Source organism: Scylla paramamosain, unplaced genomic scaffold, assembly GCF_035594125.1.
Source record: "Scylla paramamosain isolate STU-SP2022 unplaced genomic scaffold, ASM3559412v1 Contig19, whole genome shotgun sequence".
In the NCBI taxonomy this organism is placed as follows: domain Eukaryota; kingdom Metazoa; phylum Arthropoda; class Malacostraca; order Decapoda; family Portunidae; genus Scylla; species Scylla paramamosain.
In genome coordinates this window covers 775,673-792,684 of record NW_026973684.1, presented here as the reverse complement: position 1 = coordinate 792,684, position 17,012 = coordinate 775,673, and the positions used below count along the sequence as shown (strand labels likewise).

The 17,012-nt window shown below is 39.3% G+C and overlaps 1 protein-coding gene across 12 annotated transcripts in view; it reads left to right on the top strand.

Moving 5' to 3' along the window:
• The window catches only part of LOC135097422 (uncharacterized), a 48,678-nt gene that overhangs the window by 7,972 nt on the left and 23,694 nt on the right, over positions 1-17,012 (top strand). For 7 of the 12 annotated variants that reach the window (XM_063999309.1, XM_063999308.1, XM_063999307.1 and 4 more), the window contains 4 exons: positions 7,615-8,005; positions 15,580-15,689; positions 15,841-15,989; positions 16,322-16,519. In XM_063999309.1, coding sequence (XP_063855379.1) covers positions 15,876-15,989; positions 16,322-16,519 — 312 coding nt within the window. In that variant the 5' untranslated portion in view covers positions 7,615-8,005; positions 15,580-15,689; positions 15,841-15,875. Of the gene's footprint in view, positions 1-5,669; positions 5,776-7,018; positions 7,196-7,225; positions 7,414-7,614; positions 8,006-15,579; positions 15,690-15,840; positions 15,990-16,321; positions 16,520-17,012 lie in introns of those variants that run through there. The other 5 variants (XM_063999316.1, XM_063999315.1, XM_063999317.1 and 2 more) reach the window with 4 other exon arrangements.

Below are 17,012 nucleotides of genomic sequence, written 5' to 3'. Positions count from 1 at the left end.
ACAGCAGCTCTAAGGGGTTACCTAAGTTTTGGTTGTACAGGGGGCCGAGCTTGAGTCCTGTCTCTATAAGAGGGAATTGTGTGATGTGTGAGTGCAGGGGAAGTGAAGTGTAAATTGGGAAGTGAGCAAAAAAGGTGAATGGGAGAGTAGTGTATGGGTAAACATTGTCTTGTCAGTGATACCAAGAAGGAAGATGTTGGCGGACACAGCAAACATTTTTGAGGGTTTCAAGGAAGAAGACCTCAGTGTAGCTTATACAAATAAACAAATATGGAAAATTGAAGAAAATGTGAAAATATGATAAATTCATAACTTAGTAGCAATAATAAAGACATGGAAGGAAGAGAGAGAGGTGGGTGGTGGCATTGTAAAAAGATATCCAGTGATATAATAGAGATGAAGAAGAGGAAGATGGAAAGAGAAAAAGAAAACAAAGAACTGAGAGAAGAGGTGACAATAATAGTGAACTTAAACAAGAAGTACTATAAAGAAATCAAGAAACTCAAGGAAGAGAAAGAGGAGTTAAAGAAAGCTTTACAAGAGAGAGAGAGAGAGAGAGAGAGAGAGAGAGAGATTAAGGTTGGGAAAGTGAAAGAGTCAGTGACAGCAGAAGTCAAAAGTTGGAAAGAAGAGAGAGAACAACAACAAAAGGTGAATATAGATAAGATCATAAGGCAACAGCAACAGGAACACAATAAGGACATGGAAAAGCAATTGATTAAAATAAAGGAAAAAAAGTAATCTTGTGAGAGACATCGTACAGAGAAAGATGTTTGTGGTGGTATTTGGGGTCAAGGAGAAGAACTTACTAATGAAAATAGCTAGAGAGAAAGGAGAGGCAAAAAAGACTAAGGAAATTATAGCAGAAGTGGTGGAGGAAGGAGAGGAGATAGTTGAACAAATTGAAGAGGTTTACAGGATTGGAAAATACAATGAAAATGGAACAAGACCAATGAAAATAAGATTCATGGCACAAACAGCAGTGAAATATGTCTTGCAAAGAACAAGAAAATTGGCAAAAGTAGAAGGAATGAATAAATATGAATAAAGGAGAGAGAAGTAAACTGAAAGAGTAAAGTAGAGGAAAGTAGTAGAGTAGAGGCCCAGTCAAAAAATGAGGAGAGAACACAAGAACAAGCGAGGAGATTTGCTTGGAAAGTTGTGGACATGAAAGTGAGGAAATGGTGCCACAAAGATACCACACCAAGCAGAAGTTTAAAGATTATGACTACTAATGTAGATGGTTTGGTGTTGAGCCAAATGGAACTTAAAGGCTATCTAAAGAACAATAAACCAGATGTGGTTTATTTAATGGAAATTATACTAAGAGACTTTGAGTGTTGTGATTAAGATCAAATGAAATGAAAAAAAGGAAAGTTACTGTGATGTACATACCACCAAAAACTAATGCATGGGAGACTGATGGATATAAAACTATACAACTAAAAACAAGAAATAGCACAGGAAATGATAAGGAAAAGTAACAAAGTGTTTTTAGTAGGCAGCTTCAACACTAAAGGAATGAACTGGCAGAAGATGGAAGTGAAAGAAAATGTTGGGTCATGGAGTGAACTTATTTTTCATATATATTTACTTATTTATTTTTTTTTATGTAGGAGGGACACTGGCAAAGGGAAACAAAAATCCAATAAAAAAAAAGCTCACTGTGATATCAGACCTGGATTGGGTCAGAAGTAGTAGTCAGGAATTGAAGGATATATGTTTTGAAACCTCCCTCTTGAAAGAGTTCAAATCATAGGAAGGTGGAAATACAGTAGCAGGCAGGGAGTTCCAGAGTTTACCAGAGAAAGGGATGAGTGACTGACTGAGAATACTGGTTAACTCTTGCATTAGAGAGGTGGACAGAACAGGGGTGAGAGAAACAAGTCTTGTGCAGTGAGGCCATGGGAGGAGGGGAGACGTGCAGTTAGCAAGATCAGAAGAGCAGTTAGCATGAAAATAGTGGTAGAAGACAGCTAGAGATGCAACATTGCAGCAATGAGAAAGAGGCTGAAGACAGAAGAGAGTTGATGAGATGAAAAGCTTTTGATTCCATCCTGTCTAGAAGACTGGTATGAGTGGAATCCCCCAGACATGTGAATCATACTCCATACATAGACATATAAGGCTCCTGTACAGAGTTAGTAGCTGGAAGGGTGAGAAAAAATAATGGAGATGTCTCAGAACACCTAACTTCATAGAAGATGTTTTAGCTAGAGATGAGATGTGAAGTTTCCAGTTCAGAATATAAGTAAAGATGTTCAGTGTAGAAGAGGGGGACAGTTGAGTGTCATTGAAGAAGAGGGGATAGTTGTCTGGAAGGTTGTGTTGAGTTGATAGATGGAGGAATTGAGTTTTTGAGGCATTGAACAATACCAAGTTTGCTTTACTCCGATCAGAAATTTTTGAGAGATCAGAAGTCAGGCGTTGTGTGGCTTCCCTGCATGAACTGTTTTCTTCCTGAAGGGTTGGACGTCTACGAAAAGATGTGAAAAAGTGCATGGTGATATCACCAGCATACCATGCTTACCATGATGGTGAATACAATGAGACAGTGGGTGAACGAACTTACAAGATACAAAGAAGAAGAACCATCACAGTTGGACTTAGTGTTTACAAAAAATCCTAGAAAGTAGACCAAGTATACATTGTCTGAGTCCACTGGGAAGAAGTGATCATGTGACAATAGAAATAATGCCACAGGAGGAAAAAGTGTTGCACAGGAATGAACAATTTTGAAATGGGAGACAGAACTATTCTTAGGCAAACTTTGCAGAACTTAATAAATTTTATGGAGAAATTAACTGGGAAGAACTATTTAAAGGTAAAGTAGTGCAAGAAAAATGAGATATTTTTGAGTAAGTATAGAGAGGGGGTGCAACAGTTTGTGCCAAGTTATAAAGTGTAAATTTGGAAGCATGAATGGTATAATGGCAGGTGAGTAGAAGCAAAAAGGAAAAAGGACAGGGCTTGGAGGAAATGATGAGACAACTGAACACAAATACTAGGGAAGAATACAGAAAGGCAAGGAATGAATATGGTATAATAAGAAAAGAAGAAGAAAGAAATTTTGAAAGTGAGATAATAAGAAAATGCAAGGAAGAGCCCAAACTCTTCTACAGATACATAAACAGGAAAATGAAACATAGGGATGACATAAACAAGTTAAGAAGAGAAGGAAGAATTTATGAAACTACTGAGGAGATGAGTGAACTAATGAATGAGAGTTTTCAGTCCACATTTACAAAGGAAACTGATTTTGTGGCACTGAAAGTGGTATCACAGAATGAGGGAATACAGGAAATACAAGTAAAGAGACAACAAATCAAGAAACTGCTGAAGAGCTGGATGTTAGAAAAGCTGTGGGACCAGATCAAGTAAATGGATGGATATTAAAAGAATGCAGAGAACAAATGGAAAAATCCATATGGGATATAATTAACAGCTTGTTGAGAGAAGGAAAAGTACCAAGGGAATGGAAAAGAGCTAACAAAGTCCCAATATACAAACAGGGAAGTTAAATGGAACCATTGAATTACAGACTAGTGTCACTAACAAGTATTGTAAGCAAGCTTTGTGAAATAGTGATTAAAGACAGATGGGTGCAGTATTTAGAAGATGAAAAGATAATTACAGAAAAGCAATTTGGATTCAGGAAAGGGATATCCTGTGTCACAAATCTACTGAGCTTCTATACAAGAGTAATAGATGGAGTGCAAGAGAGGGATGGATGGGTTTGTGCAGTACACCTGGATCTCTAAAAAAGCATTTGATAAAGTTCCACACAAAAGTCTTATGTGGAAGTCAGAGAATGAAGGAGGGCTAAAGGGAGCAATGTTGAGATAGACAGAAGATTATTGACAAGGGAAGGAATTGAGAACAGTAATCAGAGACGCTAATTCAAGTTGGCGCAAAGTGACAAGTGAGGTACCACAAGGATCTGTGTTGGCACCTATTATGTTTCAAATATATGTAAATGATATGACAGAGGATCTAAATAGTTATATAAACCTTTTTGCTGATGATGCAAAAATAATGAAAATAGTAAAGGATGAAAATGACTGCAAGGAGTTACAAAAGGATATTGACAAGATACATACATAGAGCCAAAGATGGAAACTAGAATTCAATGCCAGAAAATGCCATGTGTTGGAAATAGGAAAAAGTAAAAAGATATCTTCATTGAATTACAAAATGGGAAGAGAAATAATAACAAAAAATTCATGAAGAAAAAGAAGGCACATAAACATAATATTTGGCTCTACATACAGCCTTTTAACAGACATTAGGGTGGCATTTAACTATTTAGATAGAGAAGTAATGAAGAAAATTATAACAAGAATGATATAACCTAAATTGGAGCACGCAGCGTTAGTTTGGGCTCCAAATAGGAAAAAAAGATATACAGAAACTGGAAAGAATACAGAGGATAGCAACAAAGATGGTACCAGAACTGAAAGACTTAAGCTATGAAGAAAGACATGAAGAGATGGGATTACCAATGCTACAAGAGAGAAGAGTAAGAGGAGACCTGATAACAATGTACAAATTAGTAAACAATATAGGAAGAATAGACCGAATTGACTTGCTATCACAGATGGAGGAGGGAGAGAGATGGGCGAGGGGACATGGGAAGAAAATAAAGAAGAGTGGATGTTTGAGCGGCACCAAGAAATGCAGCTTCCTGTATCAAACTGTTGAAATCTGGAATGATTTGAAGGAAGAGGTGGTTGTGGCAAACAGTGTACACATGTTTTTAAGAGAAACTGGATAAATATGGTTATGGAGACAGGACAAAATAAACTTTGGCTTGTGCCCTGTACAATGCACACGCACACACACACACACACACACACACACACACACACACACACACACACACACACACACACACACACACACACACACACACACACACACACACACACACACACACACACACAGATACCAACATCACCCTATTCGCGTCATACATAATACAACTTCATAAACAGTGTTTCTCATCTGTTTGAGAATAAAATAAAGAGTGGATGTTTGAGCTACATCAAAAAATAGTTTCCCGTATCGAACTCTTGAAATCTGGAATGATTCGAAGAAAGAAGTGGTTTTGGCAAACGGTGTACACATGTTTAAAGAGAAACTGAATAAGCATGGTTATGGAGACAGGACAAAATGAACTTTGGCTCGTGCCCTGTACAATACAACTAGGTAAATACACACACACACACACACACACACACACACACACACACACACACACACACACACACACACACACACACACACACACACACACACACACACACACACACATCAATGTCACCCAGATCATATTGCCATGCATTATATAACATCATAAACAATGTCAAACAATGTTTCACATCCATTTCTGATGTTTTTTCACATTTTCCTCACGTGCTGGTGAGTCTTGTGATGCCCGCTCATCACAAAACTTCTTAGCCACTCCATTGCCTTCTTGTTTACTGTATAAAACTTTGTGTTCTTGTTATTTATTACATTAATATGCTCTTTTACCATGTTAATGAGGATTTCCTTATCAAAAAATGATAAAGGAGTAGCCCAACAAACCGTCACTTCTTTGCTGGTTGCCATGGTGACTGCAGCAGATGTAAACAAATTCGTGTTTCTCATACATTTTTTTCTGTCAGTGATGTGCTGAGTTGGGCAGGAATATGAGATGTAAGCATTGGTGACCACTCATGCTTGCCCACCCCGCTGATTGACAACCTTGGTGAACTTTGGATTTTTTTTAAAGTAAGGACTTCCCCACTATCTTGATTGTCTGGTGCAGTTTGGCCAGGTGATCACCAGCATTGGCAGAAGGTTTAAAAGTATGGCAATTAAGCATATGATACAGCAACATCAGAAAATGTCTGTTTCATATAATTCCCCACTGGAGCTTCTCTATTCCACTTGATTGCCATTGCTTTATGTGAAATTGACTAGGTTTAAATGTGATAAATGCACCTCAAACATTTCAGATTTAGACAAACTCGATATATGCATCATTAATGCACTCCCCTTGAAAAATCTTTGGTGCCTGAAAAATATTGCATTATAATTTGAGAGATGAAGGGCTACATGTAGTACAATCAGCAAACAAGTTATTTTGCATATCTACGGACATAAGTTTTTTTTTATTTACTCATGAGGACTATGGTCACAGGTTTCCCTCTCTGTTTAGCAGTCTTAACTCTTTATGATGTGTCACTGGGCTTGCGTAAATATATATATATATATACCAATTGGAGTACAAAAAACTATTGAGCTTATGACAACACTAAATCAGTGCCTAATATTAGCCAGCATGAATGAAATATTTTCATATTGTTTATGCAGTTTCTTCAAATGCTGGATGCAGACACTTATTCGTATTTCATTATACCATAATTAATGGCTTATAAGACACATGGACTCAATAAGATGCACCTCAGTTTGGGCAGGCATAAAAAAAAAAGGTAAGTAAACAGGTTTAAGCTCTGAATATGAAGTGAAGGGTTTCACCTGACATTTGAAACCCTCTTATAATTATGTATTCAGATCCTTATTAGATCTCAATATTTTACATTTAAAAAACCTTAATATTTGCTAGGACCTACCAACACCAGTACTTAGACTAATCCTGCTGTGAGATGTAAACAAATGTAGCATAGGCAGTGACATTGTCAGAGGCCAGATTGTAATAAAGTTTGTACATCACATTTTTTTATCATCATTCTACACATGATCCTAGTTGTATATTTTAGTACATTTTCAAAGCATAAGGATGTGTGAAAACAGATTCACCTTATTCTCTACAATGTATTTTTATTTGAAATATTCAGTACAAACCATCACCATAAGTCGCCCTACTTCATGACACTCTCATCACTTATAAAATCATTTATTTTGTTAGGTAGTAAGCTATTTTTTAAGAATGCAATAGTTTCTCATTAGCTTCAAGTTTTGTTGAACATGTATGCAAGGTAAGAATCTTAAAAGATAGGTACAATTCCAGTTGTATGGAGGTGTGTCTTACCTCAAGGAATAATGGCACCATACTAAGAAGCGCAGTGAATCCTGCAGTTGTCACCAGGTTTGGTTTACAACCAACTGCAAGTTTGTTTTGGTACATGAAATGTAAGAGTCATCACCTAATTTCTTCCTGACTGGTGTTATTTTATGTGAATTACTAGTAAGTATGACCTGTTATGCATTGTTATCTTGTAAAAAAGAGTTGTTTTTGTGGTATAGAATTGATCATCACTTTGTTTATGTATGTGAAGATGTTTTGGGATTTGATCTAAGGGCCACTGTTGCCACAGACTTACCACTGGCCACTGTCCCAAAGCTGAACCTTGGTCTTATAAGATGCAGGCTCATTTTCTGAGACATTTTTGGGGGAGAAAAAAGGTGCGTTTTATGCCATCAAAAACAATATTTTGTTCATTCGAAGATATCATTTGCAAGACTTCCAAAATAATGTTAATGATTGCATACATATTTTAAACATTTGCAACATGCATTCTGGAGCCAGTTCCCACCCAGTCCTTCTCACCACCTCTCCCACCACACTGCTCTTCTCCACTCAGTGTTATTACTCCACATCCACAGGCCATCACTAGCAGACCTCTTGGGTGGTTTCCAAGACCCCAGCTTGGCCTTCAAGACACTTAACCATACCAGGGTCTTCCTCCAGCAGCTCACCAGAATATAACTGGATAACTTGCCTGCTGCCAGTACCTCCAGGCCTCTAGAGGTTGTGGCACCACAGCCTGCACAGCCCCTCAAATCCCCAACAAGAACAAGAACACAACAGGATAGTGGGAGTGATGGCTTCAAGACACACTGCCACTGTACAGGGCAGCTGTTACTCTTGTACATCATGTGCTGCTTACAAGACTGTGCCTAAAAATCTGAGAGGAAAAAGTAAAAGCTCACAGGACTGGTTGACGAGACAGCTAAATGACCCTTATGTGAAGTTGACCAAGCAACATCAGCGCAGGTGAGCCTCAGCCCTCTCTTTTACCCCTTCCTTTCCCACATTAGCCATCTTCCCACTCCCTCCCCAGGAAGATCCCTATGATCATTAGCCAATGCAAGACACTGCAATAGAGTGACAGTGTATACCTGTTTTTTGGGGCCACTTCTTGGTAAATATATTGATCATGATAATTTTTCAGACTGAGATAAATTTTTTTACTGCTCAAAATATTATGCTTTTTCAAAAGGAGATAGTGACATTGAATAATCTTAGCTATAGCAGCTCCTCATGAAGCAGCTAAATTATGTGGATATTGGTGATGAATACATACTGTACAATATGGCTGTGAGGGTTGTTTTAGGGTCACTCACAGTTACATTAGTGACGTGATCCATCGTACACTGCGTCACAAATTGTAAGTCCATGCTGACAGGGTTTACTTGGAGAGATATAGTGTGATGCATGTGTTCGTATGTTTGTTTCCAGTATGTAATGATGCATGCTCTCTTGCATCTCTTTTGTTCAGCAAATGAGAACTGTACTTTTAATGACATTAGAATGTCGTTAAATGTCACTTACTTCCAGGCAATGCATCATTTATTTTCAGCCAGTCACCATGTGTATATGTTGCAGCCACAGTGTCAGCTAGTTACCCACAAGGGTACTCAGTGTCACAATGGCAACTGAGTGCACTGCACACAAATTTAAATACTTGGATTTTATCATGCAGTTCCATAAGCAAGGCATACAGTTCTTAAGATTGCACAGTGTTTTGCCAAAATTAGTTGAGTGCTGAACAATCGATGGCACCAGTACCCTTTGAGGATGAGGAAGAGGAGGTCTGCAAACCACACCTTGGACTCTTTATTTTTTCTATTAAGGTTTAGGTCTAGTTATGTTAGGTTAATGTCCTTAACCCATAAACTGCAACATTTATCATATGATGAACAGCATGTAACTGTGACTTACATCATATGATATGAAGGCTCTTTTTAATCTTGGCAGCCTGTATTTTGCACCCATATGTCTTGAAATGATGTTTGGCAACTCAGAGTGAGCGAGCCCACACTCTCTCTCTCTCTCTCTCTCTCTCTCTCTCTCTCTCTCTCTCTCTCTCTCTCTCTCTCTCTCTCTCTCTCTCTCTCTCTCTCTCTCTCTCTCTCTCTCTCTCTCTCTCTCTCTCTCTCTCTCTCTCTCTCTCTCTCTCTCTCTCTCTCTCTCTCTCTCTCTCTCACTTCCATGTGTGTGTGTGTGTGTGTGTGTGTGTGTGTGTGTGTGTGTGTGTGTGTATGTATTTACCTAGTTGTGTTTACCTAGTTGTGGTGTATGGGAGGGGAGTAATCTCATAGTACCCTGTCCCTATATCTATCAGTTTGGTTTTAAAAGCACTGACAGTTTCGGCATTGACAACGTCTTCACTGAGTTCATTCCATTTGTTCTCATTTTAGTGAGGAAAACTATACTTCTTAATGTCTCTTCTACAGTTAACTTTCTTCAACTTCTTGCTGTGACCCCTTGTACTCTGTGTGTCTAAATTTATAAAAACTTTCTTTCTTCACATTTTCCATACCATTTATCATTCTATAGATGTTTATTAAATCTCCTCTCTCTCTCCTATTTTCAAGGGTAGGAATTTCCAACATTCTTAATCTCTCTTCATAGGTCAATTTACTCAACTCTGAAACCATCTTAGTGACTGCTCTTTTTGCTTTTTCTAATTTTATAATATTCCTCTTTGTATGATGAGACCACACCACTGCTGCATATTCCAGTCTTAGTCTTATCATGGAAATCAACAACTTTTTATCATTTCTTCTTCCAAATATGAGTGCCATTCTTATTCTTTTTAACAATTTCACTGTCTCCAGTAATTTTATCAATGTGTCAAATTTTCAGTAACTGTTACTCCCAAATCTACTTCCTCTTTTGACTTCTTTAACTTCACACCATCCATATCATAATAATATTGTATTACTCTTACCAAACTCCATTATTTTGCATTTACTCAAATGGAATTCCATTTGCCAAGATTCACTCCATCTATTTATCTTATTTAAATCATTTACATTATCTATCCTTCTCATCAGTTTAGCATCATCTGCAAATAAGTTCATATAACTATCTGTTTCTTCATTTATGTCGTTCACATATATTACAAACTTTATCGGTCCTAAATCTGACCCCTGTGGGACACCACTAGTTACTTTTAGCCAAGATGAATTCTGTTCTTGTATTACAGTTCTCATCTCTCTATCATCCAGATAATCCTCCATTCACTCCAGCTGTCTTCCTCCAAATTTTCCATAATTTTTTAATCTTCCTTAGCAATCTTTGGGATGTACTTTGCTTTCTTCAAGTCTAAGTAGACACCATCCACCCATCCGTCTCTCTCCTGCACAATATTAACTATCTTTGAATGAAAGGACAGTAAGTTTATGGAGCATGATCTTCCCCTTTTAAATCCAAATTGACAATTTACTAAAACTTCATCTTTTTCCAAGTGTTCCATCCATCTTTCCTTTATTGTTCTTTCACATAATTTTTCTTCAGGAGGAGGCAGTAGACACCTGCTAAAACAATAATTACTCCCAGTGAGGTCTAAAGCACTGGATCAGGGGGTACTGTGAACTTATCATTAAACCTAGCTGTGATCTCACTGAACTTTTCCTTTTGTGTCTCACAACACAAGGGGGCAGTCACAGCCTGCCCTATAAAGACAACTCTCTTCCTCCACACAAAACTACAAGCACCTAATAACACACACAACCTTCACTCAAAATTTCAAAATTCATGGCAACTCCTACACCAGCTTTGGAGTCCTCATCTGGGGAGGGGACCACAAATGTCCCCTGGTTGGACTGCTCTGCTGATGACGACCCTAAGTATCTTGGCACCCCCTCAATTTTTTCTTCATTTACTTCTGCAACATTTGTGATCTAAGATCTAATTTTCAATCTGTAGAACACCACCTCTCCTCTTCTAAACCTCATCTTCTTTTCCTCACTGAAATTCAGGTGCCTGAGGCAACTGACAGTAGCTCTTTTTTCTGTTCCCTCCTACTTTCTCTATCCTCATTTTCAATCCAAAGCTGGATGTTGCATTTATGTGCACAACAATTTAACCTGCTCTCATGTCCATGCTCTTGAATCTTCCGAGTTTTCCACTATCTGGCTACAACTACAGAGTCACTCTCAAACTAAATTTATCTGTGCTGTACATTTCTCACCTAACTCCTCTGACTATAAGAAATTCTTTGACTACTTAATTTCCAAAGTGGAGCACATTCTGACACTCTTCCCTTTTTGCAGAGATCTCCATTCTTGGAGACTTCAGTGTTCACCATCAGCTTTGGCTTTCCTCTCCCTTCACTGACCATCCTGGTGAACTAGCCTTCAACTTTGCTATCCTCCACGACCTAGAGCAATTGGTGCAACACCCTACTTGTATTTCTGACCATCTTGGAGATATGCCCAACATTCTTGACTTCTTCCTGACCTCTAATCCTTCTATTTATGCTGTCGCCCTCTCTATTCCATTGAGCTCCTCCGATCACAGTCTCATATCTGTATCTTGTCCTATCACTCCAATCCCTCCTTAGGATCCCCCTAAGCAAAGGTGCCTCTGGCATTTTGCCTCTGCTAGTTGGGGGGACCTGAGGAGGTATTTTGCTGATTCTCCTTGGAATGACTACTGCTTCTGTGTCAGAGACCCGTCTTTGTGTGCTGAATGCATAACAGAGGTGATAGTGTCTGGCATGGAGGCGTACATTCCTCTCTCTTTTTCTCGGACTAAACCTTCCAAACCTTGGTTGAACACAGCTTGTTCTCGTGCTATACATGATAGAGAGGTGGCCCACAAAAGGTACTTAGGCCTTCCATCACCAGAATCTCATGCACTTTATATTTCTGTCTGGAACCATGCCAAGTCTGTTCTCCATCTAGTCAAAAACTCCTTCATTAATAGAAAGTGTCAAAATCTTTCAAGATCTAACTACCCTCATGACTCTGACATCTAGCCAAAAATATCTCCTGGCATCTAGCCAAAAATATCTTCAATAACTTTGCTTCTTCTTCTTCTTTCCCTCCTTTATTTCAACCAGATAGCACCACTACCATCACATCTATTTCTAAAGCTGAACTCTTTGCTCAAACCTTTGCTAAAAACTCTACCTTGAACGATTCTGGGCTTGTTCCTCCCTCTCCTCCACCCTCTAACTACTTCATGCTACCTATTAAAATTCTTCGCAATGATGTTTTCCATGCCCTTGCTGGCCTAAACCCTTGAAAGGCTTATGGACCTGATGGGATCCCTCCTATTGTTCTCTGAAACTGTGCCTCCGTGCTTGCACCTTGCCCAGTCAAACTCTTTCAGCACTGTCTGTCAACATCTGCCTTTCCTTCTTGCTGAAAGTTTGCCTACATTCAGCCTGTTCCTAAAAAGGGTGACCGTTCTCCCTCAAACTACTGTCCTATTGCTTTAATTTCCTGCCTATCTAAAGTTTTTTAATCTATCCTCAACAGGAAGATACTTAAACATCTGTCACTTCACAAACTTCTATCTGATTGCCAGTATGGGTTCCGTCAAAGCCGCTCTACTGGTGATCCTCTGGCTTTCCTTACTGAGTCTTGGTCATCCTCTTTTAGAGATTTTGGTGAAACTTTTGCTGTTGCCTTGGACATATCAAAAGCTCCTGATAGAGTCTGGCACAAAGTCTTGATTTCCAAATTACCCCCCTATGGCTTCTATCTTTCTCTCAAGTTTCCTTTCTGACCGTTCTATTGCTGCTGTGGTAGACGGTCACTGTTCTTCTCCTAAATCTATTAACAGTGGTGTTCCTCAGGGTTCTGTCCTGTCACCCACTCTCTTCTTGTTATTCATCAATGACCTTGTAAACCAAATTTCCTACCCTGTCCACTCCTACGCTGATGATACCATCCTGCACTTTTCCATGTCTTTTTATAGACGTCCAACCCTTCAGGAGGTAAACATTTCAATCAGGGAAGCCACAGAATGCCTGACTTGTGATCTTTCTAAAATTTCTGATTGGGGCAGAGCAAACTTGGTATTGTTCAATGCCTCAAAAACTCAATTCCTCCATCTATCAACTCAACACTACCTTCCAGACAGCTATCTCCTCTTCTTTAGTGACACTCATCTGTCCCCCTCTTCTACACTGAACATCCTTGGTCTGTCCTTTACTTATAATCTGAACTGGAAACTTCACATCTCATCTCTAGCTAAAACAGCTTCTATGAAGTTAGGTGTTCTGAGATGTCTCTGCCAGTTTTCTCATCCCCCAGCTGCTAACTCTGTACAAGGGCCTTATCCGTCCATGTATGGAGTATGCTTCACATGTCTGGGGAGGTTCCACTCATGCCGCTCTTCTAGACAGGGTGGAATAAAAAAGTTTTCGTCTCATCAACTCCTCTCCTCTAACTGACTGTCTTCAGCCTTTCTCATCGCCGCAATGTTGCATCTCTAGCTGTCTTCTACCGCTATTTTCATGCTAACTGCTCTTCTGATCTTGCTAACTGCATGCTTCCCCTCCTTCCACAGCCTTGCTGCACAAGACTCTTCTTTCTCTCACCCCTATTCTGTCCACCTCTCTAATGCAAGAGTTAACCATTATACTCAATTATTGATCCCTTTCTTTGGTAAACTCTCGAACTCCCTGTCTGCTTCTGTATTTCCACCTTCCTATGAATTGAATTCCTTCAAGAGGGAGGTTTCAAGACACTTATCCTTCAATTTTTTTACTTTTCTGGGACTGGCATCTCGGTGGGCTTTTTTTTTTTATTGGATTTTCGTTGCCCTTGGCCAGTGTCCCTCCTACATAAAAAAAAAAAAAAACACTATTCAAGGACACTGGTCTTCAATATCTTGTTTGGTACTCCATCTGGATCAGATGCTTTAATTACTTCAAGTTTTTCCATCATCTTTAATATTTCCTCATAACTGACTGGGACTGCACTCAGTATATATCTCACCAACTTATCCCTTCCAGCATCAAACTCCCCTTCCACAGTAAATAACAATCTGAAACTATTGTTCATAACATCCACCATGTCCTGTTTGGGTTTATTTATACACTTATCTATTATATCTCTTTTGTAGTTTCTTTTCTCCATTCTTATTATCTCAATGTACTTGTTTCTAGCATCAGTATATTCCTCCCATATGCTCTCAGTTTTCCTCTTCTTCCATCTATTCCAAGCATTTGATTTACAATTTGTAGTTTCTTTGCATTATGTATTGAACCATTCTTTACCCTTTCTACATCTCACTCCTCCTTTAGGTACAAATTTCTCCACAGCAGAATTATATTTCCTTATAAATTCATCTCATTTTCTGGAACATCTACATCTTCAAAGTCTTTCCAGCCCATGGCAACAAACTACTTTCTTAATTTTTCAAAATCATCTTTACTATATTTAAATCTTCTTACCTTATAATTTTCATCAGTGATTAATTACATTTTCATTTTTCAAATTAAATTCCATCAACATGTGATCACTTTTACCTAGAGGGCTATCATAGTGTATTGTTTCAATAATTTCCATGTCCTTGGTAAACACTAAATCAAGTCTTGATGGTTTATCTCTTCCACTAAATCTTATATCACAGTCTACCCACTGAGTCATCAAGTTTTCCACTGTTCAGGTTAACAGTCTATTACTCCATGAGGTCTCACTTCTAGTAGTTGTCAGTGTTTCCCACTTTATCTCCTTACAACTAAAATCACCAACAATAACTATATCACTACTTTCCATCACTATCTTTTCAAGACCTTTTAACACATCTACCAACGTCTCTTCGTGCTCTTCTTTTTGCCAAGCATTGGTCACAGGTGGCACATACACTCCTACATAATTCATTATCCTTTCTTTTCCACTTCTAATCATCACTTGTAGAATTTCAGACTTGTCTTCACTTTTTATTACCCTCTCCACTTCAACACACTTCAGAATGATCACTCCCCCCTCCTCCCTTGTCACTTCTGTTTTTCACCCATAAATCATATTTACCAGTGTCAGGAGTTCCCCATTCATTTTTCCATTTTGTCTCACATAATACAGCAACATCTGGTGAGGTTCTGTTTAATAACTCATTTAATTCCATCTTTGTTGACATTAATCCATTTACATTAGTATAACATACTGTTTGATGTACCATTTCTTTATTCTCATGTCTCTTACTCTTCAGAAAAACTTGTCTTTTTGTTTAGCCTCATCTATCAGCTCCTTTTGCTTCAACCTTTCAATCTCATCCATATCCCTGTTTATCCATACATTTTTATATTCTTCATCTCCAGACAACCTCCAAGACCCACTAATTACCTCTTCTGCTTGTACCTACATTGCAAACTTTGTGTGTTTGTGTGTGTGTGTGTGTGTGTGTGTCAGATATACACACAGCTCTGCAACACACACTTACACACACACACACACACACACACACACACACACACACACACACACACACACACACACACACACACACACTGCACCCAAATCAGGCAGTTAAAAAATTAAAGACCTGTTGTTGTTTGAGATCTCTTACCACTCCTCGTACTCTCCTTTTGTCTTATCCCACAGGCATTGTCCATGATGCTTCCTGTGTTGTGGTTCCATCATGGCAAGCATGGAAGTGCCTCTCACTCCATCACCACCTCATGATCATTGAGAGCATGGACACAGACGCTGAGGTGCGGCGCCTCTCCCCCATCACCCTCATTGCCAACACAAACCACTTTTTTTTTTTATCTTGTCCTTATAAATCTATTTACCAGATTGTCAATTCCACATGGGATTTTTTGTGAGTGTTACTAATGCCTCCTCCTCCTCCTCCTCCTCCAGGCCCTAGTGGGTACGTGGACCTCCTCAATGGACAGATGGACAGAGGCTGGTGTGCTGGCTACATGTATCAGGAGCAAATCTCAACCTTCTTCTCCGTTGTGGCAACAGGGATGACATATGAGATGGCCATGACCAGCACACCCCTTCAGGTACTGCTGTGGTGCTTGTAATGGTGTTGTAGTGGTTGTAATGGTGGTAGTAGTAATAGTAGACAGTGATTGTAGCTATGGTAATAGTAGTTGTAGTAATTTTCAGTGGTATAATAATAATAGTAATTGGAGATAAACAGCAGGCAATTTACACCAATCTTTTTGATGCATAACCTAACATCATTTAACCCAGCCTAACCTCACAACCTAGCACAATCTCACCCAACATTAAGCCAACCTAATCTAACTTAACCCAATCAATTATTATTTCAGGAGCTGCATCTCTAACCTAACCTCACCACACTGACCCTCCACTCACATCACATCTTCAGGTGCTGCGTCTGCACCTGCTACACAGTCCATCCTCTGAGGCCGTTGTCCTGCTCATCTTCCCAAAGCCTCAGCGTTATGACACCTATGTGGATGGTGTCTTTGTTCCCCCAGCCAACCTCAACACCTCTGCAGCCGGCTACAAGCTGTTGCCTGAGAACCCCACCCATCCTCAGGCTTTCCTTCCCATGTTGGACAATGTAAGGGATGGCTGTGTGCTGTGTTGTGTTGTGTCGTGTTGTGTTTGGAATGTAAGGAATGACTGTGTGTTGTGTTGTGTAGGGAATATAAGGAATGGCTGTGTGTTGTTTTGTGTTGTTTGAGGCACTGGAGCTCTGTACTTTGCCCTGTCAGTTTGGGGCAAAGGACCAACTGCTCTGCCTTGTCTCTTCCTGCTGGTAACAGAACAACCACTCAGCCTTGTCTCTTCCTGTCAGTTTTGTCATGCCTCCCTATCTGTTTAGTTTTGTCATGCCTCTCACTGTCAGTTTTGTTATGCCTTTCTCAATTTTGTCATGTCCCCATGTCAGTTTTGTTGTGCCTCCCTGTCAGTTTTGTCATGCCTCCCTCTCAGTCTTGTCATGTCTCTCCATGTCAGTTTTGTCATGCCTCCCTCTCAGTCTTGTCATGTCTCTCCATGTCAGTTTTGTCAGGCCTCCCTGTCAGTCTTGTCATGTCTCTCCCTGTCAGTTT